This window comes from Pieris rapae, chromosome 11, assembly GCF_905147795.1.
Source record: "Pieris rapae chromosome 11, ilPieRapa1.1, whole genome shotgun sequence".
Lineage (NCBI taxonomy): Eukaryota > Metazoa > Arthropoda > Insecta > Lepidoptera > Pieridae > Pieris > Pieris rapae.
This window is the reverse complement of record NC_059519.1, coordinates 5,165,549-5,188,076: the sequence shown is the minus strand read 5'-3', so window position 1 is coordinate 5,188,076 and position 22,528 is coordinate 5,165,549. Positions and strand designations below refer to the sequence as shown.

General features: G+C 32.4%; 1 protein-coding gene across 1 annotated transcript; it reads right to left on the bottom strand.

The window, feature by feature from the left end:
* Positions 1-3,960: 3,960 nt before the first annotated feature.
* On the bottom strand, positions 3,961-17,558 carry LOC110998940 (probable sodium/potassium/calcium exchanger CG1090). The gene is made up of 17 exons (XM_022267755.2): positions 17,284-17,558; positions 12,048-12,210; positions 11,739-11,884; positions 11,364-11,471; positions 10,969-11,110; positions 10,132-10,242; positions 9,744-9,921; positions 9,446-9,592; positions 8,922-9,010; positions 8,103-8,212; positions 7,722-7,844; positions 7,251-7,332; positions 6,672-6,836; positions 6,446-6,548; positions 5,835-5,965; positions 5,313-5,419; positions 3,961-4,723 (listed from the first exon to the last, which is right to left on the bottom strand). Exons 1-17 carry the CDS (start codon positions 17,293-17,295, stop codon positions 4,631-4,633), a joined length of 2,010 nt encoding a protein of 669 aa, XP_022123447.2. The 5' UTR covers positions 17,296-17,558; the 3' UTR covers positions 3,961-4,630.
* Between the last annotated feature and the right edge of the window lie 4,970 nt (positions 17,559-22,528).

Below are 22,528 nucleotides of genomic sequence, written 5' to 3'. Positions count from 1 at the left end.
ACTTTCTTCGAGTTCAGTTTTTCTTAACGTTTCTTCGGCACACAATTTTTTGCGTTTTCCTTTTCTTTTCATAAGTTCATTATATATTTATTTATTTCTGTTCTGTTACAGTTAAACGAGACAGAATTATAACAAAAACGAATTGCTTCACTGTTTCCTTTTCTCATTGTAACACAATGTAATTTAATGTCTTTGGGATAAGCTTCTAATATTTCGTCAAAGGCAAAAGCCTGGAGCGTTTTGCTTTTGCTGATATTCTGAATATGACTTGATCATTCGGTCAAAAGGAACAAATTTGACACATGAGCAAGCTGTCCGTTAAGCCATTCATTAAAATTATTGTCTTTCGGTATTTCAGCTGTAGCCAGCCTTGGATTTTATATTCGGTTTAGTTTTTTGATTGCGTTCGAAACTTAATATAAATTGTATAGAATTGTGTATGTATAATAAATCCCTAGGCATCTTGTTTCCCCTAAATTTGGGGAAAAACCCCCTAAGTTGGCATCACTGCGATTTAATCAATTTTCTCAAAGTGTTCCCAATGTCACATAACTGATCTGATTCACTAAATTGTACCACCGAGGACTTTGCATTACAGGCGTGCTATTTGCTGCACTGTTTTTAAAAGCCGGCTTCGGGTTTTAAAAACAGTGTTTTCATAACCTTCAATAAAACAATAACATTTCATATTATTGTTTATTCAACATCATATTACTTACAGTATTTAACAATAAATTCAAACAGGTCTGAGGAGTCTAAACAAATGAGAGTATTAGGCTTTATACACACTAATATTTCTAACACTAACCACATTTGATTAAACTATTGATTACTTTGGATATTTATATTGGGAGTTAGGCTCCACAAACACGACGCTTCAAAAATTGGTCATGTTAAATTAAGGCCAGAATACTCTACATATATTTTAAACAAAGATATTAATATAGTTTCACTCTTCCACCCCACACCTCTGCTAATAGAAAAAAAATAGTATTAATAGACTTGTAACGTCAGATACTTTAAATTAAACCCAGAAACCGAAGATTATATTTCGGAAGAGAAAAAATAATAAGTTTGTTTAATTGTTCGATTCAGACTTTATAGTAAATATGTAGATAAACAGACACATAGCAAGCTTACAGCCTTATTAAAGCCAAAGCTACATGTCGATCTTATAATTAAAAGCGTCGTGAATTGTAGGTGAGTAGTATAAGACGGTATAAAATTTAACACATGGAAGTATTAATAAATGCACTACGAATCGTTGAGAAATTTCCATCGGACTTTGTTCTTAATCTATAAAATCTATTACATCATAATATATAACCAATTTCACAATTTTCATATTGTTTTAATAGGTTACTTCTGATAACTATAGCTGCACCTCAGTGACGTCATAATGCAATTAGATAAAGCTAGAAATAGCGACGTAAATAATTATAGATGCAAACCTAATGCATTTAAGGACACTGGATTATTTTTATAATCATTGATAGACCGTTAATTGTTTTCGAGTCATAATCATATTTAACATACACAGTACACTAGCAATACTTTATAGCAATTCAGACATGAATATTGTGAAAAAGGTACCTACTAAAGATAATAAACTTTGAAGAGATAACAGAGATTTAAGAGCTAATACAAGTGACTAGTCTATATATTATATATAATCTACAGATGCGTTAAAAATGCTAATGATTATTAAATTATAATGACTAGATTCTGCGCAGTTACAACACTTATAAATTACGTGGCGTTAGCGTAACTAATGTCATTGTCGGCCGCCATTTTATTGATATATTTAAACTCGTATGGAACGTATTTGGCATTAATTATTAAACAATATTAAATGGCAAGTCTTTATTTGATAAATTAACAAATTGTATGAAACAAATATTTAAAAAAATAATAGTCCTTATAAAGTTACAAAAAAAAGATCAATCCAATTTAGAATTGTGGGCCTCTATTGTAGAACGCTTTAAAGCTATTTTGCTAGAACGTATGTACAAAAAGTTCGTTCCTATTATTGTACTTGTATAATACAAAATAGCACTCTACAATCACTAGGCAGTGCGATTGTGTCTCTACAAAGAAAAATAAATCTATTTTTATATTAATTTACCTACGAGTTGTAGAGTAGTCTACGAGTAAGGATTGAGGAAATGGATTTTACCAAGAACATTTGAATAATTTAAAATGAGTTATATCACACATGATTTGGAGATCGTTAACAAAATCTAAAGTTAATCTTTTATCTGTCCAGTTTAATTGACATTTATAACATGGCATTCAATAAGAAAGATTAACATTTAACAACATTTGAATTAAAGTTTTGAACAGATTTTTTTAAACACGTTTCTACGATAAATTTAATTGACATCTGATAGATAAGGAACTTTTCTACTTGTTTATTGGGATGACCTATGATATAAACATACTTAAATTATTGTTTATAATGTCGAAGAAGAAATACTTCGATTTATGTTTTCAACAATTACCAACAAACCTAAAGATAGATCTAAGCTATGGGGTAAAAGCGAGTTTTCGAAACCACGTCTAATGGACAATGGCAGTGAACATAAAATTAGGGCTTTGACAGTTGACATATGCCGTTTTAAAGCTAAACATTGGTCTTTAAACAGGATAATTTAAATTTAATAAATGTAATAATTGTTACACAACATTCACCATTAATTATATACACACATTTATTATGATGAGTTCTAGCAAATACATTGCTTATATATCAATAACATAAAAATAAACTACAACTTAATAATATTGAGCTACCTAGCATTACTAATACAATACAATTATATTGGAACACACAATGTCCAAACATTTTTATAGCAATTTAAGTTTATCAAGGAGCGTTTAATTTTTAAATAAATGATTACTATTTAACTTCAATACACGCTCTTAAGATAACATTTAACATATTTTAATACGAAGATAAATTTGATTGAATAACAAGAGCTCTATATGCGTCTACACATTAAAGCTATACTATTAGATCTTGTGTACATTACTGCTGGGATAAGGAGAACCTTAAAGAGTAAAAATCTTCAAATATTTATATATACCTATAAATCTAGGTAAATTAAGAGTTTTTTTGAAGATTTTTGTGATCTGCTTTGATCTTATGATTTCATAATTTAATATGAGGATTAAGTGTACTGAATTAAGAGTTACCCAAATTTACATAAAACTGTTAAATCGAAAGGAAATTATTTTCATGAGGTAGAGAATACCCTTTCTAAAAATGAATAAATTTCAAAAATAACATGTAAATATTGTATATCTAATAAGTACCGTTAACTACAGGCCCATTGTTTGATAAATAAAAATATATTGTCTGCTAGCATAATATAATTCGTCTTTTGTCGATGTGTTAATTTCTGAGTCTGCTCTGTAAATGTTGTTTCGTAGTGTAAATAAATAACTCTTCTTTTTGTGCGAACAAAGGTAAATATCTAACTGGTTCCCATATTAAAACTACGTTTTTTATATAGAACAGGGGGCAAACGGGCAGGAGGCTCACCTGATGTTAAGTGATACCGCCGCCCATGGACACTGATATAAATGTTATTCTTTTTAGTCGTATCAGTATCTGTCCGTATCTTATGCGGTATCCCACTTAATAAGAGACATGATTGAGTTTCTTTTATTTACTATTAAGTACGCGTAAGTTCAAATATTGTATCATATAATATCATAAACGTGTAGCAATATATGCGTGGAAGTTAAGGTTACGATTAATATGGGAACACAACTCTGAATAAACATCACATGTTTAAACATTAAATTTCAAATTATTTTCTGAAAATTTATGTATGTGTTTTACAATTAACATTAACAAATAATAATTACTAACTATTATTGTCGATAAAACATTATTGTAGACAATACTTGTTTATATAAATTCAATTTTTTTCAAGTGAAACAGAGACACTTAAATTTGATATTGCCTAAACACTTTTACATAAATAAATTCAAAATACACTTATAAGTAAATGTATTTTCTTACATAGAATTGTCAAAGACGCACAGCTGATAAATAACAAACTTAAGAATTCCGAATTACTATAGCCCATACACATAGATAGTGCAATCCACAAATACGCACCTCCTCCTAAGCGTTTATAGTATAATATGTGCAAGCTTCCGTCAATGTTGAGTGTTATTGGTACCTACCACAATACAATGAACCGCTTACGTTTCACCAGAAGCTCGGAGACGGGCGAGCGGAACTCCCCGCACCCCGCGATCCCCTGAACCAAAAATTGGTGGGGCGCGTCTTCGTGAATTGCACTATCTGTATATACAACGCAAATCAAAATCATGATTTGTTGTGTAAACAAATATTGAGTTATAATTATTATTGATAAATAAGTCGTGTTTTAAATGGATAAATATCTAACGAGTATTTTTATTTACAAATAATAAAAAGTGTACATTTCACAAGCAGTTCAACGGTTTCTGCGAAATCATAGTCTCTAAATCATAATTAAAATTCAATTAGACGCTAGCCGCTCGTTATTTTTTAATATGGACCAATATGATGTGGCATAGATACCGGCCAAGTCATTTCGCCTTAAATCAAAAGTTTTGGATGAGGCCTTTGGACTTAGTAAGTTGAAAGACAGTCTGGCGGGTGGAAGTCTCCAAAGATATTCAACTCGTATAGACTGGCGAGCGTGATGAAAAGTAAGTACCATACCTGCAAATTATGAATGAGTATAAACTATTTGTTTATCGCAAACAAAGTCTCACCAACTTTTAGGGTGTTTAGAAAACGTTTAGGGTTAGAGTGTTCAGTTCGGATTATTACATAAAATGAAATTTACCTAAAAGCCACACAGCCACACATACGGTCTGTATGTGTCTATGTATCACTTACATACCTCACTTTTACACCACCACACAACACAGCCAAATTAGGTACCACTCAGTTTATTTTATGTATTGAATACTTTTTGTTTCTTTGTTCCATATTGTTAATCTTTGAAGCTTTTTGTAGTAAAATGTATGATGTATTCTTGGCTATATTTTCAGTGTATTTGTTTGTAATTATATATAATTTATGTTAGCTGTAGGATTACGAAATAAATAAAAGGTTTAAAATAATATAGTTCGATATATTCGAATAAATTTTGTTAAAGGGACTTGTAAATAAGTATAGAAATAGACAATACATTGTATGGCCAATAAGGCAAACAAATTGGAGTAAAAATAAAGTTGTAGGGAGTTGGATGTTTTCATGCACATAGCAATACCAAACAACTTCTACTTAATTATGATATAAATACCATTAGGACAGCTCCAAATTTGCGATCCAGCTTCCAGCCATTGGCGTGTGTTGCAAGCACTAAGAAGATTACCGTAGAAAATAGCGATAGGGTAGAGTATATCAAACCTGAAAATATCAAGGGACTTTTACTGTTGTGTAACAATTAATTTTGTAAAAGTGAGATTAAATGTAAAGGGTATACTTTACATAACATTAACCTTTTCCAGTTTTTACCATAGTATTATAATCATGCCAACACAAAAGTATAAATTGCACTACGTTTCGAATGGTTTTGAAAAAGTGTCGTTGTGATAATTTTTACGTTTTTACGTACAATATCAATTATTTTTAACCGAGTACATAGTGATGGTTAACAATTCGCTATGTATGTCCACATAACTTCTCCATTTTTAAACTAATCTGGGGTAGGTCTTAGTTGCGATTTTTTTCTTTTTAAATTACAGATTTATCATGTAACTATTTTCGACGTAGACGCAGACTGTACAGAAAATATAAATATATGGAAAAAGTTATAATTTACCTTTGCTGATGACATTTACGTGACTTCCGGGTTGTATGATCGCTGTTTGAATGAACCATGGCAAGCCAAGACATACCAAAATGTCAAAAACATTGGACCCAACTGCGTTCGATACTGCCATATCACCATAGCTACAATCACACAATATTAATAAATATTTAATACCCTTAAATCTATATACATAATTAGTTAACATGTTTAAAAAAAATCTTTCGCGTTAGAACCCTAGATATTTTTGAAGTTATACTACTTTTGGCGCGTTAAGGAAAAAGGATGAGAGTAAATTATTACGATGCGCGCGCACAACGTCAAAAGTAAACGACACCCTTACACCAGCACAAAAAACTGACACCGTTTTATTTATTTCTGTATGCTTCCTTGATCGTTTTTCTTCATAAATAGGTGGTCAGCCTTCTACGTCACGTCCTCAATCTTTTCTAAACAGCTTTTCTTATCTTGTTTTCCATGACTATATAAGGAAATATTAATTGCAAAAAATTGAGAAAAAGCCACTGTATCTATACGAGAACAAATTCAGTATTCTTTATAATTATTATTAAGATATTGATGTGAGTTAATAAATCATTTAGTATCAGTCACAAATGGCTTACCCCTCCTTAATAACAGCCAGCGAGGATAATGCGTCAGGCACCGAAACACCGGCTGCTACAAACGTCAGTCCCATTACTGTATCTGGGATGCCAAGAGTGTACCCTGCACAGCACCGTAATAAATGCCTTTAGGTCAATGTCTGCTTTAATTGTCCCTCAGTTAAATTCAATCGCAAAAAATACACATACATATTTTTACCCATCAATTTTTATGGGGAATACTTACCAATAACAGTAATCATCCAGACCATAAAGTAGGAGTAGAAAGAGATCCACAGCATGGAGATGATAAAGGTGACTGGGTACCAGGGCCCACGGTGGTCGGGCATCGTGTGTCGGCATGTCCAGTGGACAGGGAAGGCCACATACCAGCAGACTAGTTGTACCGGATCTAATTTATTATTACTTAGTTAAAATATCACTAAATATTATTTTGCCAGCACTTATAAAACAAAGGGATGAGAAACAAATAATAATACATTATTAAAAAAAATAATAGTGATTAGGTACACAGTGCTTAGACGCTAGTTCATACGTTTGGGTTTAGGGCGAGTATACAGAGCTTTCATGATACATTTATAGTAGGTAAACGAAATACAAAATTTGTATTTTGTTTGTATAACAAATACTAATGTTTTATTAAACAGTCGTATAGTTTTTCAAGATTTTTACTTAGTTTTGTAACATTTTACAGAGTTCATGCACATATGAATTTCATTGCCCTGTTTTATTTTCACGTACGTTTTGACTCTCAATTAATTATTAAAATTGACTGAAGGCAAAAGAATATTATTGTGTTACTCACTTGCACCTTCAGGCTTTACAAGTGGATTGACGGCTGTTTCGGGGTTGTATTCCTTTGCTTTGTAGTAAGCAGGAACTGTGGGCTGTAGAAATAATAAACCAAATAATGTACAAGACACCTCTGATACCAAAATTGTTTTTATTTTTTGTTTATATGTGTACTGCAAGGATCCATTCTCGGTCCAATCGTGTGCGCTTGTTATCTATAGGCATTCTATAATGTTACATGGATGTATGAGATAGTTTTGTCCTCAAACGATTCTTGAGTAACGTAGAATAAATTCTACAACATTTGGTTTTTAAGAACTAAAATAAAGCTCCAGTGCATAATCGCGATAATACACTTCGGTCTTGTCGTCGACAGGGTAGAAGTCACCAGCAGTGTGAGTCACGTAATAGAAAAAGTCTATGTGATATGACCAATTGGCATTATGAAGAATGCCCAAATGGGTCTTCTATGCAATTTAGTAACCTGTTGTGTTTGTTGTGGCTGTTGTTCCTGGCCGGGTGTTGATGGGGTCTGTGCAGACTGTTGTTGTTGCTGCTGTTGTTGTTGGTTCGTCGCACCCCAGCCTTGGTTTGATGGATTTTGTTGCTGTAATTTTACAAAAGGCTAATTGGATTGTCGATAACGTGGTTTTGGATATTTTTAGTGTTCAATCACAATTTATTAATGGAATGATCCAAATGCTTTTCGATTTTTACAATATCATTTCCAAAATAACAAGTCGTTATCCTATGAATTTTGTGTGTTAAATTTAAAAAAAATATTTTCTAAGTTAGAGTGTAACGAGTTTAACTAGAACTATAATTTTCTTTTTCAAATTTAATTAAAATATAATTTAAATATAACCATTGTTGTCTCCTGGTCCCAGGCATTTTCCCAAGTGGAGTTGGGGTCCCAAACGGGAGCCTGCTCAGCGTGGTACGCTGCGTTCTCATATGCTCCGCTTGGGTTATACGCTAGAAAACAGAACCACATAAATTTGTCGAACTCACACAGATGAAATTATATAAAAATACGGATAAAGACACCTTGTAAGTTTACTAATAAATACATGAATTTCTAATTGAAAAAATTATATATCTCTCTTAAGTGCAAGCCTTGAATATAAAAAGTTGTAACATATTGAACCTGAAGGTTGATGAACGGCTATCTTGTACAGGACCAGTCAAATAGTATTAGTATAAGGCGCGGATATAATGTATATTTAATATACTGAAAGGGGCCGTTCATAAAATACGTCACACTGAAATCAGCTTTTTTTGACCCCCTCCCCCCCATTGTCACGCTGTGTCACACTTTTTGTGACCCCCCCTAGAAATATTTCGTCACAAAAACTAAACCCCCCCCCCCTACTGAGTATGATAAATTCTAGAGAAATAGTATTTTCATTTGTTACTGAATCGAGTGCGCACGGGGTACGTGGAAACGTTACTCTCTCATGTATTGGAAAAACAAAGAAACCCGTTGTGAGCGCTCATGTCATGTAATAAACGGCGAACGTCACGCTGCCCTATACCCCCCCCCCTCCCCCCTTGTCACATCTTGTCACACTCGGCCAGACCCCTCCCCCCCCTTGTATGCGAACGTAGTTTATGAACGGCCCCAAATGAAAATGCCGCCGAAATTTCATGTACAAAAAGGAACTAAATAAATTTGTGAACTCACGGGCTGGTTCGGATGGTGATTCCTTTTGTTCTCCTTCCACGTTGGTGTAGGGCGAAGTGCCACCAGGCACCGGAGCTGGTACTCCGCTCCTAGTTCACATAGTTTAGTAATGTCAGGTTGAATGTGGATTATAAAATAAAAGAAAGCAGCAAAAAGGATATAACAATTCATAAATGGACTTGAAAAATAGAGTAGTAGCTGTACTTTTAAAAAAGAGCTTAGAAATTTCAAATTCATATGTTAATATAAATTAAATATAATGGCCCAACTTTAACTAATATTCAAGAAGACTATAATTTCGAGTTCAGGCTCGAAATTACAATGCACATTTGATTAAATAACATTTAAAATAACAATTTTCTGCAAAATACATATTACTATATATTAATTATATCGAGCACGTGCCGAGCGACACATGACAACGAATGTTGGATTTTGGTGCAAAGTTTAGTGCTCCAAAATTTTTGTTTTTGTTTTTTTTTATATGTTTTTTTTTTATTTATTATTTTTTTATATACACTTACTTGTACGTGACGAGTGCTGCCTGTTCTTCCCGCGTTGGTAGTTTGAAAGGCAATGGCCAAGTCAACACCCACGCCTCTAATGCCGTGTTGAACCGCAACGCCACGCAGTACACAGCATACATTATCAACATGAATAAAGCTTCCGGCCTGAAAAACAAAATATTGAAGGTTTTTTAGACATGCATTTGAAGTATAGGTAAATGTCGACAAGAAATTCGGTCAGATTCAGGATTACTGGATGGACTTAAATAAAAAACGACTCCGAACTAAGATTGCTAACTTATTTGTGGATACTTACCAGGAAACATAATTGTTTGCGATGGTGCACAGCATCACCAAGATTGAGATGGCGTAGAAGAAGCAGTCGCGGCATAGTGGCCACCAGTTAAGATGAGAAACTGTACCAGCGCATAAAGCACATACCGAGATCACGAACATTATGTTAAATACCGCTGAGCCGATGACACCCGACACACCTGTATTGAGAAAAGTACATTACAAAAAATAAAAAAAACACTACAAGCCTATATCATTTTCTCTTTCAAGTCGCGTAACCCGGATAGTGGAAGGATCAATTATGTATATTTCATTAATTTTCCTTAATGGCAACCAGGTGTAACCGCTGTTGCCACTAGAATGAAACCAAAACTCGAGAAAGTTAACTCATTTCAGGATAAAATACTTGCCAATATCATCTTGCGCGCAAAATACTCCAATGACGACGGTAGCAAGTTCTGGTGCGGAACTACCCGCAGCCATAAAGGTTGCACCAGCTACGTCTGGAGTCAGCTTCAGCTCTGAGAATATACACACAAAATTATAATACAGAAATAAATATATGAAAATATAAGCAGTTGAGTTTTTTATTCTCAATATTTTACATAAACAATGGCGTGTTTTGTAAGGTTATCTCTTTTCATCACAGTAGACCAAACTCAATTTGTTGTAATATCAAAGTACTAAAATAAACATTTGAAACAAGGGTTTTATGCTTTGAATGGTACAGAACAGAACTTTAATAAAACTGCGCTATAATTAATTGACTAGAAAAAAGGCGAAACGCAGATGTATTGGTTATCTGTAGCCCGGCTTGGCGCGGTGTAGTGGTTATGGCGGCACGCAGGTTTCAATTACGTCTTCCTAGTCTGCTGTACTTCATTTTATTAAAAATACGAACGCTTTCTTTTTGGGTTTGGTTTAATGATATATATTATATAATATATAAGATAGAGGACAAATCTTTGTTTTTAATTTATTTTTTTATTCTTTATTACTCAATATGTCATATGGAGCATGGTGTAGTGGTTGCAGCTCCTTACAATCATTGTGTAAAAAAAAAAACTTGACGATTAAAAAGAGTGGCGGAGAGTTTATTGCTTCTCTTCCGTTCTACGCCCTTGATTTGAGAACTGGCAGTAAATGTAAAATTAAATTCATTTAATATTTCTTTTTTTTGACGTTCATAAGTGTACATTGTTACCTATATGAATAAATAAATTTTGATTTGATTAATAGTAATATACCTTCGCAAATCCTGTCAAGACTGCATACAAAGTACTCATCACAGACAATGGCTAAACCGATGAAGGTGAAAACAGCCACAATGACGTGGATGATTAGACCACCATGCTTTCTAGCGTTCTGACTCATCAGCGGATGCGGGAACTACGAAGAAAATATTACTCATTAATTTTATTTTAAATATACATATATTTGATATAATCAAAGTAATTATTTGCCTGGTTTATGCATAGAAGTTAAGCAAATGTACATAATATATATATCTAAATATATTCGGGAAAAATTCTTTCGGATTGATAGATACATAAAACTGCTGGCTTGGAATATTAGGTGTTCAAACTTCAAACAACCCTTTGTCTTCTTTAATTGTGGAAGTCAATATAAATAAAATGTTTACCTGCTCAATTGCGGGAGGAGTGCAATTCCTAAGTGGATGTACTGTAGCTATTGCTTCTTCCATTTCTTCCAATATCTCCTCTTTCCGGATTTCTTCCGTCTCTTTGTCCTATACAATATTATTTTTACTAACGATTAAATATCACGAAATATATATATATATATATATATATATTTCGTCTTAATATATATATATATTAAGAAAGTTACTGAATTTTTATTATATTCATAGTTCTCGGAGTTTTAGTGTCGTATATTTTCTTCAGCTGCTAACATTTTTTAAATGTATCAATTGTAGAAATGGATATTCTAGGGAATTTTTTAGATGAAATTTTATTATTTTAATATTAAAGCATTGTAATGTTGAAACACTCACGTCAACATAGCCAGCATCTTTTTGTTTCTTCTTTTCACCTTCGTCGTCTTCTTCGTGAAGGCCCTTCATTGCTTTCTTCCCTCCGTCCGTAGTTTTTATTTCCTCTTCTTTGCTTGTAATTGCTGGTGTTACTTTCTGTTCCACTTCTGCAATGAAATCAAACTTGTGAAGGATTGATAGAAAACATCTGAATGTTATGGATTTGAGAGAACCAAAGAAACTCATTCCATATATAATCCATTTGTTGTTCCTTACGTTTAATGCTTTGCAGACAACTTTTAATTATAATGTTAGGTTAAAAGAATATACCTTTCTGTTCTGTAGTCAAACGTGTTACTGGTGGCGAAACTATATCACCAGCTGGAGAAGGTCCAGGCTCGGAGGGTTTGCCCAATACGGCTTGGAAGACGGAATATGCAATGAAGAACACTGACACCACCAGCCATCGGTGGCGACGAGGCCGGCGCATCCTCTGTAATATGATATACGGTGGTAATTATTAACTCTGAATATCACCGTTAGCTTATAGAAAAGTTATATCATATCACTTATATATATTCGATGGTTAATCGATAACTGTATATCGAAGACCATTGTGATGTCTACTACTAAACCAACTGATTAATAAAATTTATTTATACATTAATTTGTTTGTTGACTCCATTTGGGCACATTCAACATTCGAATATATAAACCGGGAAATCAGCAAATTTTGTATGGTCTTTTATAGTAACCTAAATAATGTCTACTTATTTTAGCTTCAACAAACTTTTGTAACTGACCTTTACGGTATTTACTTTGCCTGTATATAGCTTTTATATATAAAGGCGTTGGAAGCCAGCCAAAAGGCCTATCTGTCTAGTGTAGCAAAAACTGGATAAATTTTGGTGAAAAAATAAAACTGCCACGAAACTATTCAACATTTCTATAGGTTCCAGAAAAAGCAAGCAAGGATTTTACTTTATTCTTGTAAATTCGTTGTATATTTATTTGCTGAAAATGCCTTGATTTCAATATGACAATATTCTTATGTCTCATGTCTTAAAGATAATACGCGATGAACGATGCCACAGCCAAAATATAGACATAATGATATAATAGATACATATTTTTATACCATAATTTTAACACTATCTTGTGGATCGTACGTAAGATGGAAAGTTGGAAAATGGGTAGATTGTTTTTCAGATTAATCATAAGTACTATAAAACGATTCGTTTTTTAAATCATTTTCCGAAAGTTTACGGAGTAGGTACACAAATTACGTAAACACAGGTTTACGCCAAAATAATAATCTCAGACTAAGCGATATCTAAGTACGCTATTCAACCAAAAAGAAAAATACATAAAAGGCTTCAATTAGATGAACGACAATGAAAACGTGACTTTATTGATTGAAGCGCAACACCATTACGTGGTTATTACAGTGGAGGGGAAAGGGGTGGCAGAAGTTGAACAGTTGGTGTAACCCCTTCTATTATATACTCATTTACTTATTGTCGCCGTTTATAAATAAATGAGTTAATTATAATATTAAATTTAATTTATTTATTTTATTATTTATAATTTAATTCCGTTTTCCATCGCGCTTGATTCTTGACCTTTGACAATATTTTCTTTCTATATTCTTGATAAAATGTGTGACAGATGACATATTTGTATAAAAGTCTTATGGTGCGTCCACATCGTGCGAATGCGCCGCGAATGTCTGCGCGCGTGCAGTCACACGTGGCAAACGAGCCTACGGGATGCCCAAAATGGGCAGTCATCGTAGCCCATACACATTTTTAGTGGTCGTATCTTTCAGGGAAGACTCCCACCGAGAGTCGAGTCCACAGTTCTTGTTTTGTTGTGCAATGTTTGATTTATTTAAGTATTTAGGTAATAGTAGTTTGCTGTTTATAAGATAACTATCATATCGGGTTGAATAGGAATAATGCTATGGAGAGATCATCTTGTGAGATCTACGTAGGTGTTGTTTTGCGTTCTCAAGCTAATAACTGATTTTAATTTGCTCTGAACTATTTGTAACATTGTATTATGTATTTGAATTTGATATTGAAAATGTAAAATAACATTATCTAAAAGAATAATCCTTCATAAGCTCTTACATTAAAAATGCTATTAATAAAACGATTTTATTTTCAATTTTCTTTGAGCTCAAAGCTCGGAAAATTCGCTTTAAGTATCTTGCTCCAGTCTCCCCTTCACCGACCGGAATGTAATGCTAGTCTACGGAATATATTTAGCTGGACGGGTTTTATTACAAAATTAACATTATTATTTTTTCATTATATATATTTAACAACAAAAATTCAATTACAGAGATACCAAAAGCGCAATACGCGTACAATTCTTAAATTGAATGTTTATTCAAATGTTCCTTAGAAAAAGTATGTCCAAATGCTGGGAATTATAAAATAATTTAGGCTTAAACGCACATGCCATTTGCCACAATTTGTTTAAAACTAGACAAGAAGGGCAAATAGATTAAACGAAGCCATACTTAAATGCGAACGCTTTCATTGTAAAATATTATTACAACTGCATTATTAAAGAAAAAATAACAAATTTATGAAAATTATACACAAATGAAATTTACCTTAAAAAACCTGGGTATAGAAGTAAACATAACATAATTAGAAAGAAAGGAAACAAACACTGAAATATTTTCAACAAAATGTTTTGCATAGAAAATTGGAAAACTTTCAGACAAGATTTTACGACTAACGAGCCAGTTTTGTAGATTTCAATTCCGCGAAAAGGCACATTCATTTTCAGAGTTCAAGGGTCCTATTCTTAGATTTCGATGACAGAAGAGCCGAGCCCGATTCGTGATTGGATTAGGATAAGCCGCCCCAACTCCGCATTATGTTATCTTTCCGATTGCTACGGATTTGTTCCTTCGAACAAATTCGATAAGTTCGTTTTTCATCATAAACCAAAACATGAACACATATATTATATAAAAATACTAATCGAAGATTTTATGTTAGTTTCACACATTTAAGCCAAGGTAGGTTAATTTTGCTTGGCAGATTATAAATTAATTTATTTAAACTTATATTATCTCTTATTGCATTTTGACTCTACAATTACGCGTTGGAATTAGCTTCGAATAATAAACTTTCTTGTTTTTGGGCGAACGGGCAGGACTCTTCTTAAAGGACAAACTCAAATAAATTCGTCTTCAGTCGGTAACTGGTTCCAATTGTTCGTATTCTGCCTCGACGTCCGACTATTAAACTCAACAGCAGCTATCTGAACAACTCTAATGGACACAAAGTATTTTAATATTCTTATAAATATTGCATTTACCTTCGACGACTAAGGAATAAATAAAACGCTAGACTATTCCTATATCATAACGGTATTTCTTTATATTGTCCTTTTATGTCCATGACAACGATATAGCAGTGACGTAAAGCGTCTATGTGCCGCCACAACTTCTTAATGGTGCCGCCTTATTGATTCAGCTTACGTCAGTGTCCTTTATAGGAGACATTACCCGAATATCGGGTTACTAGAAGATTTAATATTTTTATTGCAACACGATACTTTTTTCATTAGATTAATCAGCGTGGAGTAGAAGATCACTGAAAACTTAAGCTTATTCATCGGATTATCAAAGCCTAGCAGTGTTCTTGTGTCTTTCTCGCTCTCTCAGTGACGTGTTTATGAGAATTTACCATAGACTTAATAATTACTCCGATGTATATATACTATGCCTGTAAACTGAATTTGAAATTTCTTAGCCAAGTGCGTACAGCATACTAACGAGACCTGTCAGAATCAGAATTAGAAAGTTGTTAACAACTAATAATAGAAAGAGTTACTGCTCAAATAGAAACGGAATATTTCAGTTTTCTGTGGGGTAGTACCTCTTATACTAAATAAATATTGATTAAACAAAATGATGTTTTATAGTTTGCATTCATAAATCACGCGTTTTAATCCAATAAACTCAGCTGTAATAAAAACTATTCGCGGTTATGTCAAGTGAAGCGGTAACAAGTTGACCCCCGCCCCGACACCCGACCCCTTTTACCCGCGTGAATGAGGTCATGTTCCATATCTAACGCATTACGAATGTTTTCATAAAGGTTACTGTTCATATAACTGTCATTTTAAATGAATAACTTCTGTAGCTACATTTAATACTGGGTGAAATTTGCTTTATAATGGATGATCTAAATGTTTGTATCTAATATAAAACAAAATGTGTAACACAGTTTTTAAATAAATTTCCATAGTCTCAAATTGTTTATCGTAGATTGTGTTCGTTCAGCTATTCAAACGCGATTGAGTCTTAGCAAAATAACTAAACTTAACGAAACATGGATCCAAACTCATAACAGATTATCCAAATCGTTAGTAGGTAATTCGTAAATAAAGCTGCTTCAAATAAATAAATAAAACTTAACTTTATAATTTTAACTTAGATATCCCTAAAAAGCTGATAAAATCATTGATCTGGTGACCTTTAGCTGATTAAAGGCGTATTTTCTGCGTATGTATTAAAATAATGTTAAATTATCGCTATCTGTCTTGTTTTTCAATATTATAGTTATACAAAGTCTAGCCCGAACGTTTAATATATGTAGTTTAAGGTATTTCAATGTAAATTAAACATGAAAATTGAAAACTTATTTTGTGTTTGAACATGCCGGCTCGTAATTTTCATGTTAAAGTAGTGATGACTGCTACGACAACTAGATTAGTATTTAGTAATCGAATACGTTTTAACTTTTAGACCTATTAACATAGATATATAATGATTTAATGACATCCTCATTTTTTGAGGATTTAGACATTTTTAGGATGTAGGAACTACGTTTTAAAAGTAAAGTTGGTACTGGCTAAATAATAATATTTGCGTAGTGACGTAGATTGTGTGACCTCTGGCCTTTGTGTTCATTAGCGGAATTTTAAGTCAGATATTAAGGTACAAAAAAATATCCATATTTTGGATTAAAATTACGATATTTACTGCTTTTCTATCGTAGCATACTCGTAGTTAGTGTAATAAAGAATGCGTCAACCTAGCCGGTTGGAAGAACGATAGACAGAAACCTAGTACCAATAAATTTGTTTCGATATGGGCGGATACCTATAAAGAAATTGTGCAAAATGTCCCACTTATACAGGTCAGAGTCATAGTATATCTTCCTGATGTAAAAAGTGCAAAATATGATTTTTAGATTATTTGTGTGATGCTTCATTATTTTTAATCTTATATTGTATGTTATAATAAGCGACGATAAGAAAAATATTATAATTTTATCAAGTAAAAATGATAATTATAAAACTTTGTTATAACTAAGGAGAACTTATGTATTTATACATTTAAATTTTATATCAATTGATTAATTGCTGAAAAACAAAAATATTATTAGATATTTGCTTTTAGTTCTCTTTTTGCAATATATATTATATTGTTCCCCACTCCACTGTGTTTGTTTGACATGAATAAATTGGCTAAAAAAAGCTGAATATAAATTAAAATATTGCAAGCATAACTTTTTTAATAAAGCCCGTAACTCACCGAAGGCTGCATGGCTGGCTACCGGCCAGCTGTTCTCAACCCTGCTATTAATACCACTCGGATATTGATTTTCCCCGGAACCGTTACGTAACTAACACACACCAAAGTTTACTACCCCTGACGCTATCGGCATTCATCTGCACATTTTAAATGAACAAAAACTATTTTAATTTACTAATTATTTGTAAATGGATGGCGAGAATTGACTTCAGGGTTTTATACAATTGACCAAACGAACTGAGACGCCGAAGGCTTTACGTGTGAAAGCAGTGGCGCCACCGAGCCTACTACTGGCGAAATTTGGCGGCTGCGCAAAACCCGTACAATTAAAGTTACATTTTTCTACAATAAATACAACTTTATACCCATGTTATAAGACTCATTTTGCAGTAAAGTTAGTAAAAGCCAATGCTTATACATAAAGCCGGTTTATAATTTCTTATTGGAACGGGATAAGGCTTGAAATTCAGTGAAACCTGTACTTCGTGGTCGTTAGAAATTTTGTTTCAGTTTCATGCATTGATGAAGCAGACATTCTGGCGTCTACGTCACTTTATCGGTTGTAATTTTACTAGCTAGCATATACTAACATTAAAATTGACATTTAAAATCAATGCACTTTGTTATTTACTGACCGATTTATTATTTATAAACTTAATATTTTAAAATACAAAAAAGTAATAAATTTAAAAAAAAGGCTTTGTTAGATATGCTATATACAATATTTATATATTTTCTCCAATAATATAACAAGCTAACTTAATTCTGTGTTTCAAACAGAATCCATTTAGAAGTAAGAATAATTTTTAAAATGTATCCGTCTTCAATTTTTTACGGTCCGGTATTTTTAACTAGCTTAAAAAATAAATATTTAAAAGATTATTCAAATCACTTAAAAGAACAGAATGATTTCATAGAGGCTACAGTGATGTACATAAATTTCTGATTTGAAAAGATAACTTTTTCTTTCCATTTAGTTTCTTCTAATAAGTAGTATGTAGTATGTAAAAGTATGTATGTGGTAGTATGGTAAATCTAAAAACTAGTAATTAATAAAACTAATGCATATTGAGACACATACAACTCATCTGTTTAGCTTTTTGAATTAATATTGAATTTGTAGGATATAAACTTTTTCAGATATACATACATTTTCCTTAAGATATTCGAATGGTTTCCGAAAACCATGAAGCCTTTATTGGAGATACCATAAACTCCTGATAGTATTTACGATATATGCTTTTGTATGTCTTCGATCCCTTGAAGGATGGGACGGGCTTTAGTATGGAAGAGCTTTCCTCGGTCTACGAATAAGTATGCCAGCAAGGAAAACTGGAAACATTAAAATCCAGATCTACAGGGACCAAACTTTTTTATTTATTTTTAAGTATTAATTTTTAAATACAATTTTTTTACTATGCATTTTATGAAAATTTTACCTGCTCTGTATTTGCTTGTTAAATATAAACTATGTTATTTTGTTAACTTGGTTAGTCCAATCCGTGGCTGAATCTAATTTTGGACAAATCCACATTTTCGACATTCTTATTATGGATAATTAGAATAGACTAATTAGAAAAAATAAAAAAATTCATCACAACATAAATGGCGCCAAAACCAAAATTGCGGCGCTATCTCAGATAAAGTTAAAAATATAACGCCTATAAAGTGGATCTTGTTAGACTTGCTTTAATAACATTTTTTTAAATATATTTTTATAGGCATTAAAATAACAAAAGATATTGCAACGACTAAATGGCATAGATAATTCTAGAACATGTTTGATTCCACTGAGGTACAAATCCTTCTGTAACTTCCTATTGTACACAGGAGAATTATAAACACAGGATATTATAATATCGATTCCTATAACACTTATAAGAATACGCGACCAGGAGTACAACAGCCTCAACTTATTACATATTAGCTCCAATACGATGTAAAAGAATAATAAAGATCTCAGGAAATATTCAAATGGAATAGATTTTAATATCACATAATATCGTACACACATGCCCATACACCCCCACATACATTGCACATTCTTGTCATGTCTTGGTTAATACATAATATTCATCATATTTACGGTTTTAACCATTTTGATTTAAACACTTACTAACCTTAATATTGTGAATTATCAAAATACTATAAAATAAATAAATCATATAATATCTACTGGCTGAATCAATATGTTTGTACTTAAATAATTTATTTTTTAAAGTTTTAAATATATTTAAATATTTACAAATTCAATTGCAAAGAACTAAAGCGCTACAGTGGTGAATAGCGGAACTTAGGCTTCTACGAACAGTTTTAGCACTTGCTACGGTTATTCCAATGATTAGATTTTTCATTCCAAAACCATCGTACGTTATAATAAATTATGGAACCAATTAAAATTTCAACACATTTAGACTTTAGGCCCTCTTATATTAAAATAATGAGAAGTGTAACAGCTAGCGTAGATATACAAGAACTCATGTCAATAAAAATACGTATTGAAGTATTGGTACACATATTAGCTAGGTTTTACAGCGAAGTAAAACATTGACAATTCTTATTATGTGCACAACAGAAAAAAATCATTTAGAGGGCATGTTTGATATGTATAATTAGATTCGTGTGTTCACACGTCACAGATTAGAATAAATGTCATTGTTATATTTATGGTATCAAATGGTGTGGGGTTGTTATGTGGAAACTTAAATGTATGGGTGTGGCGGAACAGATGTGCCGATTTTAAATCTCCACAACAGTAAGCATTTTTTTTCAAATAGAAGACCAGGAGTGGGTAGAATAATAGAGTTAAAGCTATAGCCTCATTGTCTACCTATGTAAATATATGGTGAGCGTCTGCCATGTTCATATCGTAATTATACTTTGTACTTCGTTGTATGTGATAATGCGATAATAAATAATAAACCTCAACCGTGGTCCTTAGATTCTTTAATATTAATGCAAAAATTTATAAAAATTTGCCGTAGAACATGTGAACGTTTCTCACTGCCCTCTTTTATTTAATTATTCTTGAGTATGGCTATGGTCATTTTAACAAACAAAATTAGAGCAACTAATTTCATAAAAATACACTTTTTCTTTGTCTATCAAAAGTGTTTATAAGCAATGAAATGAGACAGCAGAGCATTTTAGTTAAAATAGTGTTATAATTCTGATTGGTTGTTTAACGAGGTCATTTTATTATTATTATTAATGTAATGTTACAACAATATCGCTTTTAACTATAAATAGGTAACATTTTCAGATGCGTACCTAATTATGAATTAATTCGTGATATATGTATATTCATGCACTGAAATTGTAGACCGTTATGAAATTCACAATGTTATTTTTAAGCCCTTAAAAACATCGATTCGCGTCTTTTTCATTGTATATTGCATTTAGGTTCGAATTTTGTTGAATAACCATAAAGCTGTCAGATAGACAAGTGTATTTATGTTTGAATTATTCTGCATATAAAAAATCTCAAGTAAACTAACGTTGACAATTACATCAAGATTCGTCACACTCTCTCAGCCCCGTCACACGGCTTACAAAAGTCAAATATTCAATTATCCTAAAGTTACCAAATATTGTTGCAATTATTTCTTAAGTTTAAAAACTAATTTCGACTTTATTGCTATCGCTATAACGTTCATAAGGAATTTTGCGAAAAATATGCAAGTACTTAGTATAGATGACAATGTTGAAAGGATCATGAGTGCATTAGCCATTGTGGTAATGTACAATACATTCAATAAGTCAACGGTTTAGGACGTACGTTGCTTTTAGTTCCTTGAAAATGAACCTTAAGTACTTGTAATACAGATCAAATAAAATTGCAAAAATATTGAAAAGGTTTTTTTGCCAAGATTCGCTAAATTGGGTTAGGATCTGAGCATTATGTCGGATTATTTGACACTTCAATTTGAGAGGTTTAAAGGCATCACGTTTTGTTCGTAATGCGATTATTTTGTTTGTTATTGTTTTGGACTGTTTTTGTTTGTAACAGGTGATGATTTTGTTTGAATGAAATTTTCTTACGGTATTTCTGTAAGACGATAAAGCATTTTAAAGTTGTTTCAAGATTACAGCACTGAAAACCACATAAACATTATAGTAAAAAGAGAGAAAATGATGATAATTTCTTATATTTTTCATTAATTTTAGTGACGATTGAATCGTAAAGCAGGTGAAGACTTGGGTACTATATGTTACAACAATGTGTGCGTTGGCGCGGAAGACGGCTGACCGCGATCGGCGCACGTGTGAAGCTGTCAGATTGCGATGCTTCAAAAAAACTTTTATTCTATTAAATGTCTGTAACTTTAGTAAATAAATGATACACTACACTATAAAACATTTATTACAGAAAACTATATATGAATTCAATACCTATTAGTATTACCTTATTATTTAATGTATATTATTAATTAATAATATTGGTACCATAGTAGCCGTAACGTCGGAAGCTCGCTACGATGCGATGCTGCTACGCAGTGCACAAAAAGCTCTACAACTTTCCGCTACTGTATACCCGGCGCCTACATAATTAAATCTACTTTTGCATGGTCCAGGAATGTCTCCAAAGGAAAAGTAATTGTAGGTACTAAAAAACTAGAAATCACGCCGTTTTACGGCATTTGTTGCCATCTTTAGCTATACAGCGGTGAGACAGGGGCGAAGTATTTACTCGTGAAATTATCATATACCGCAATGTTTCTTGGGAATTACCAATTGACCTACATTAAATAATTTTTAAATAATAAAAATGTGTAAAAGCCGCTCGGAAAGGAATTGAACGTCGACGATTCGAACCGATGAGAGCTGTCTTACCATGCTGAGAACGCCAAGCTTTTTGGAGGTTAATTTATCCTTCGCTTCCAAATGACCGGGAAACGGAACGTCATTATATTACCGCCGAGTATTCCGATGGCGATGCTGACTGTGGCTATAAGTAGAGTGTCTTCGGAAAGAGGAGTAAGTAACGCCAAAGAGTGTTTTACCGGAAAACGCGCAAACTTGTGTAACTTTCACTTCACTAGCTGATTTACACAGACAATTTTAAGTAGATATCAAGTAATAGCAGTATAACCATTATTTTTTAATATTGACTGTTAAGTCGCAGTGAGAATAAGAGAAAAATACATAACAATTATTATGTAGTTAATATTCTTTCAAGTTTAAGTTTATATAGTCGTTAGTAGTACCCACGATTAATATTTCTGTGTATTTCTGTAAATTTATT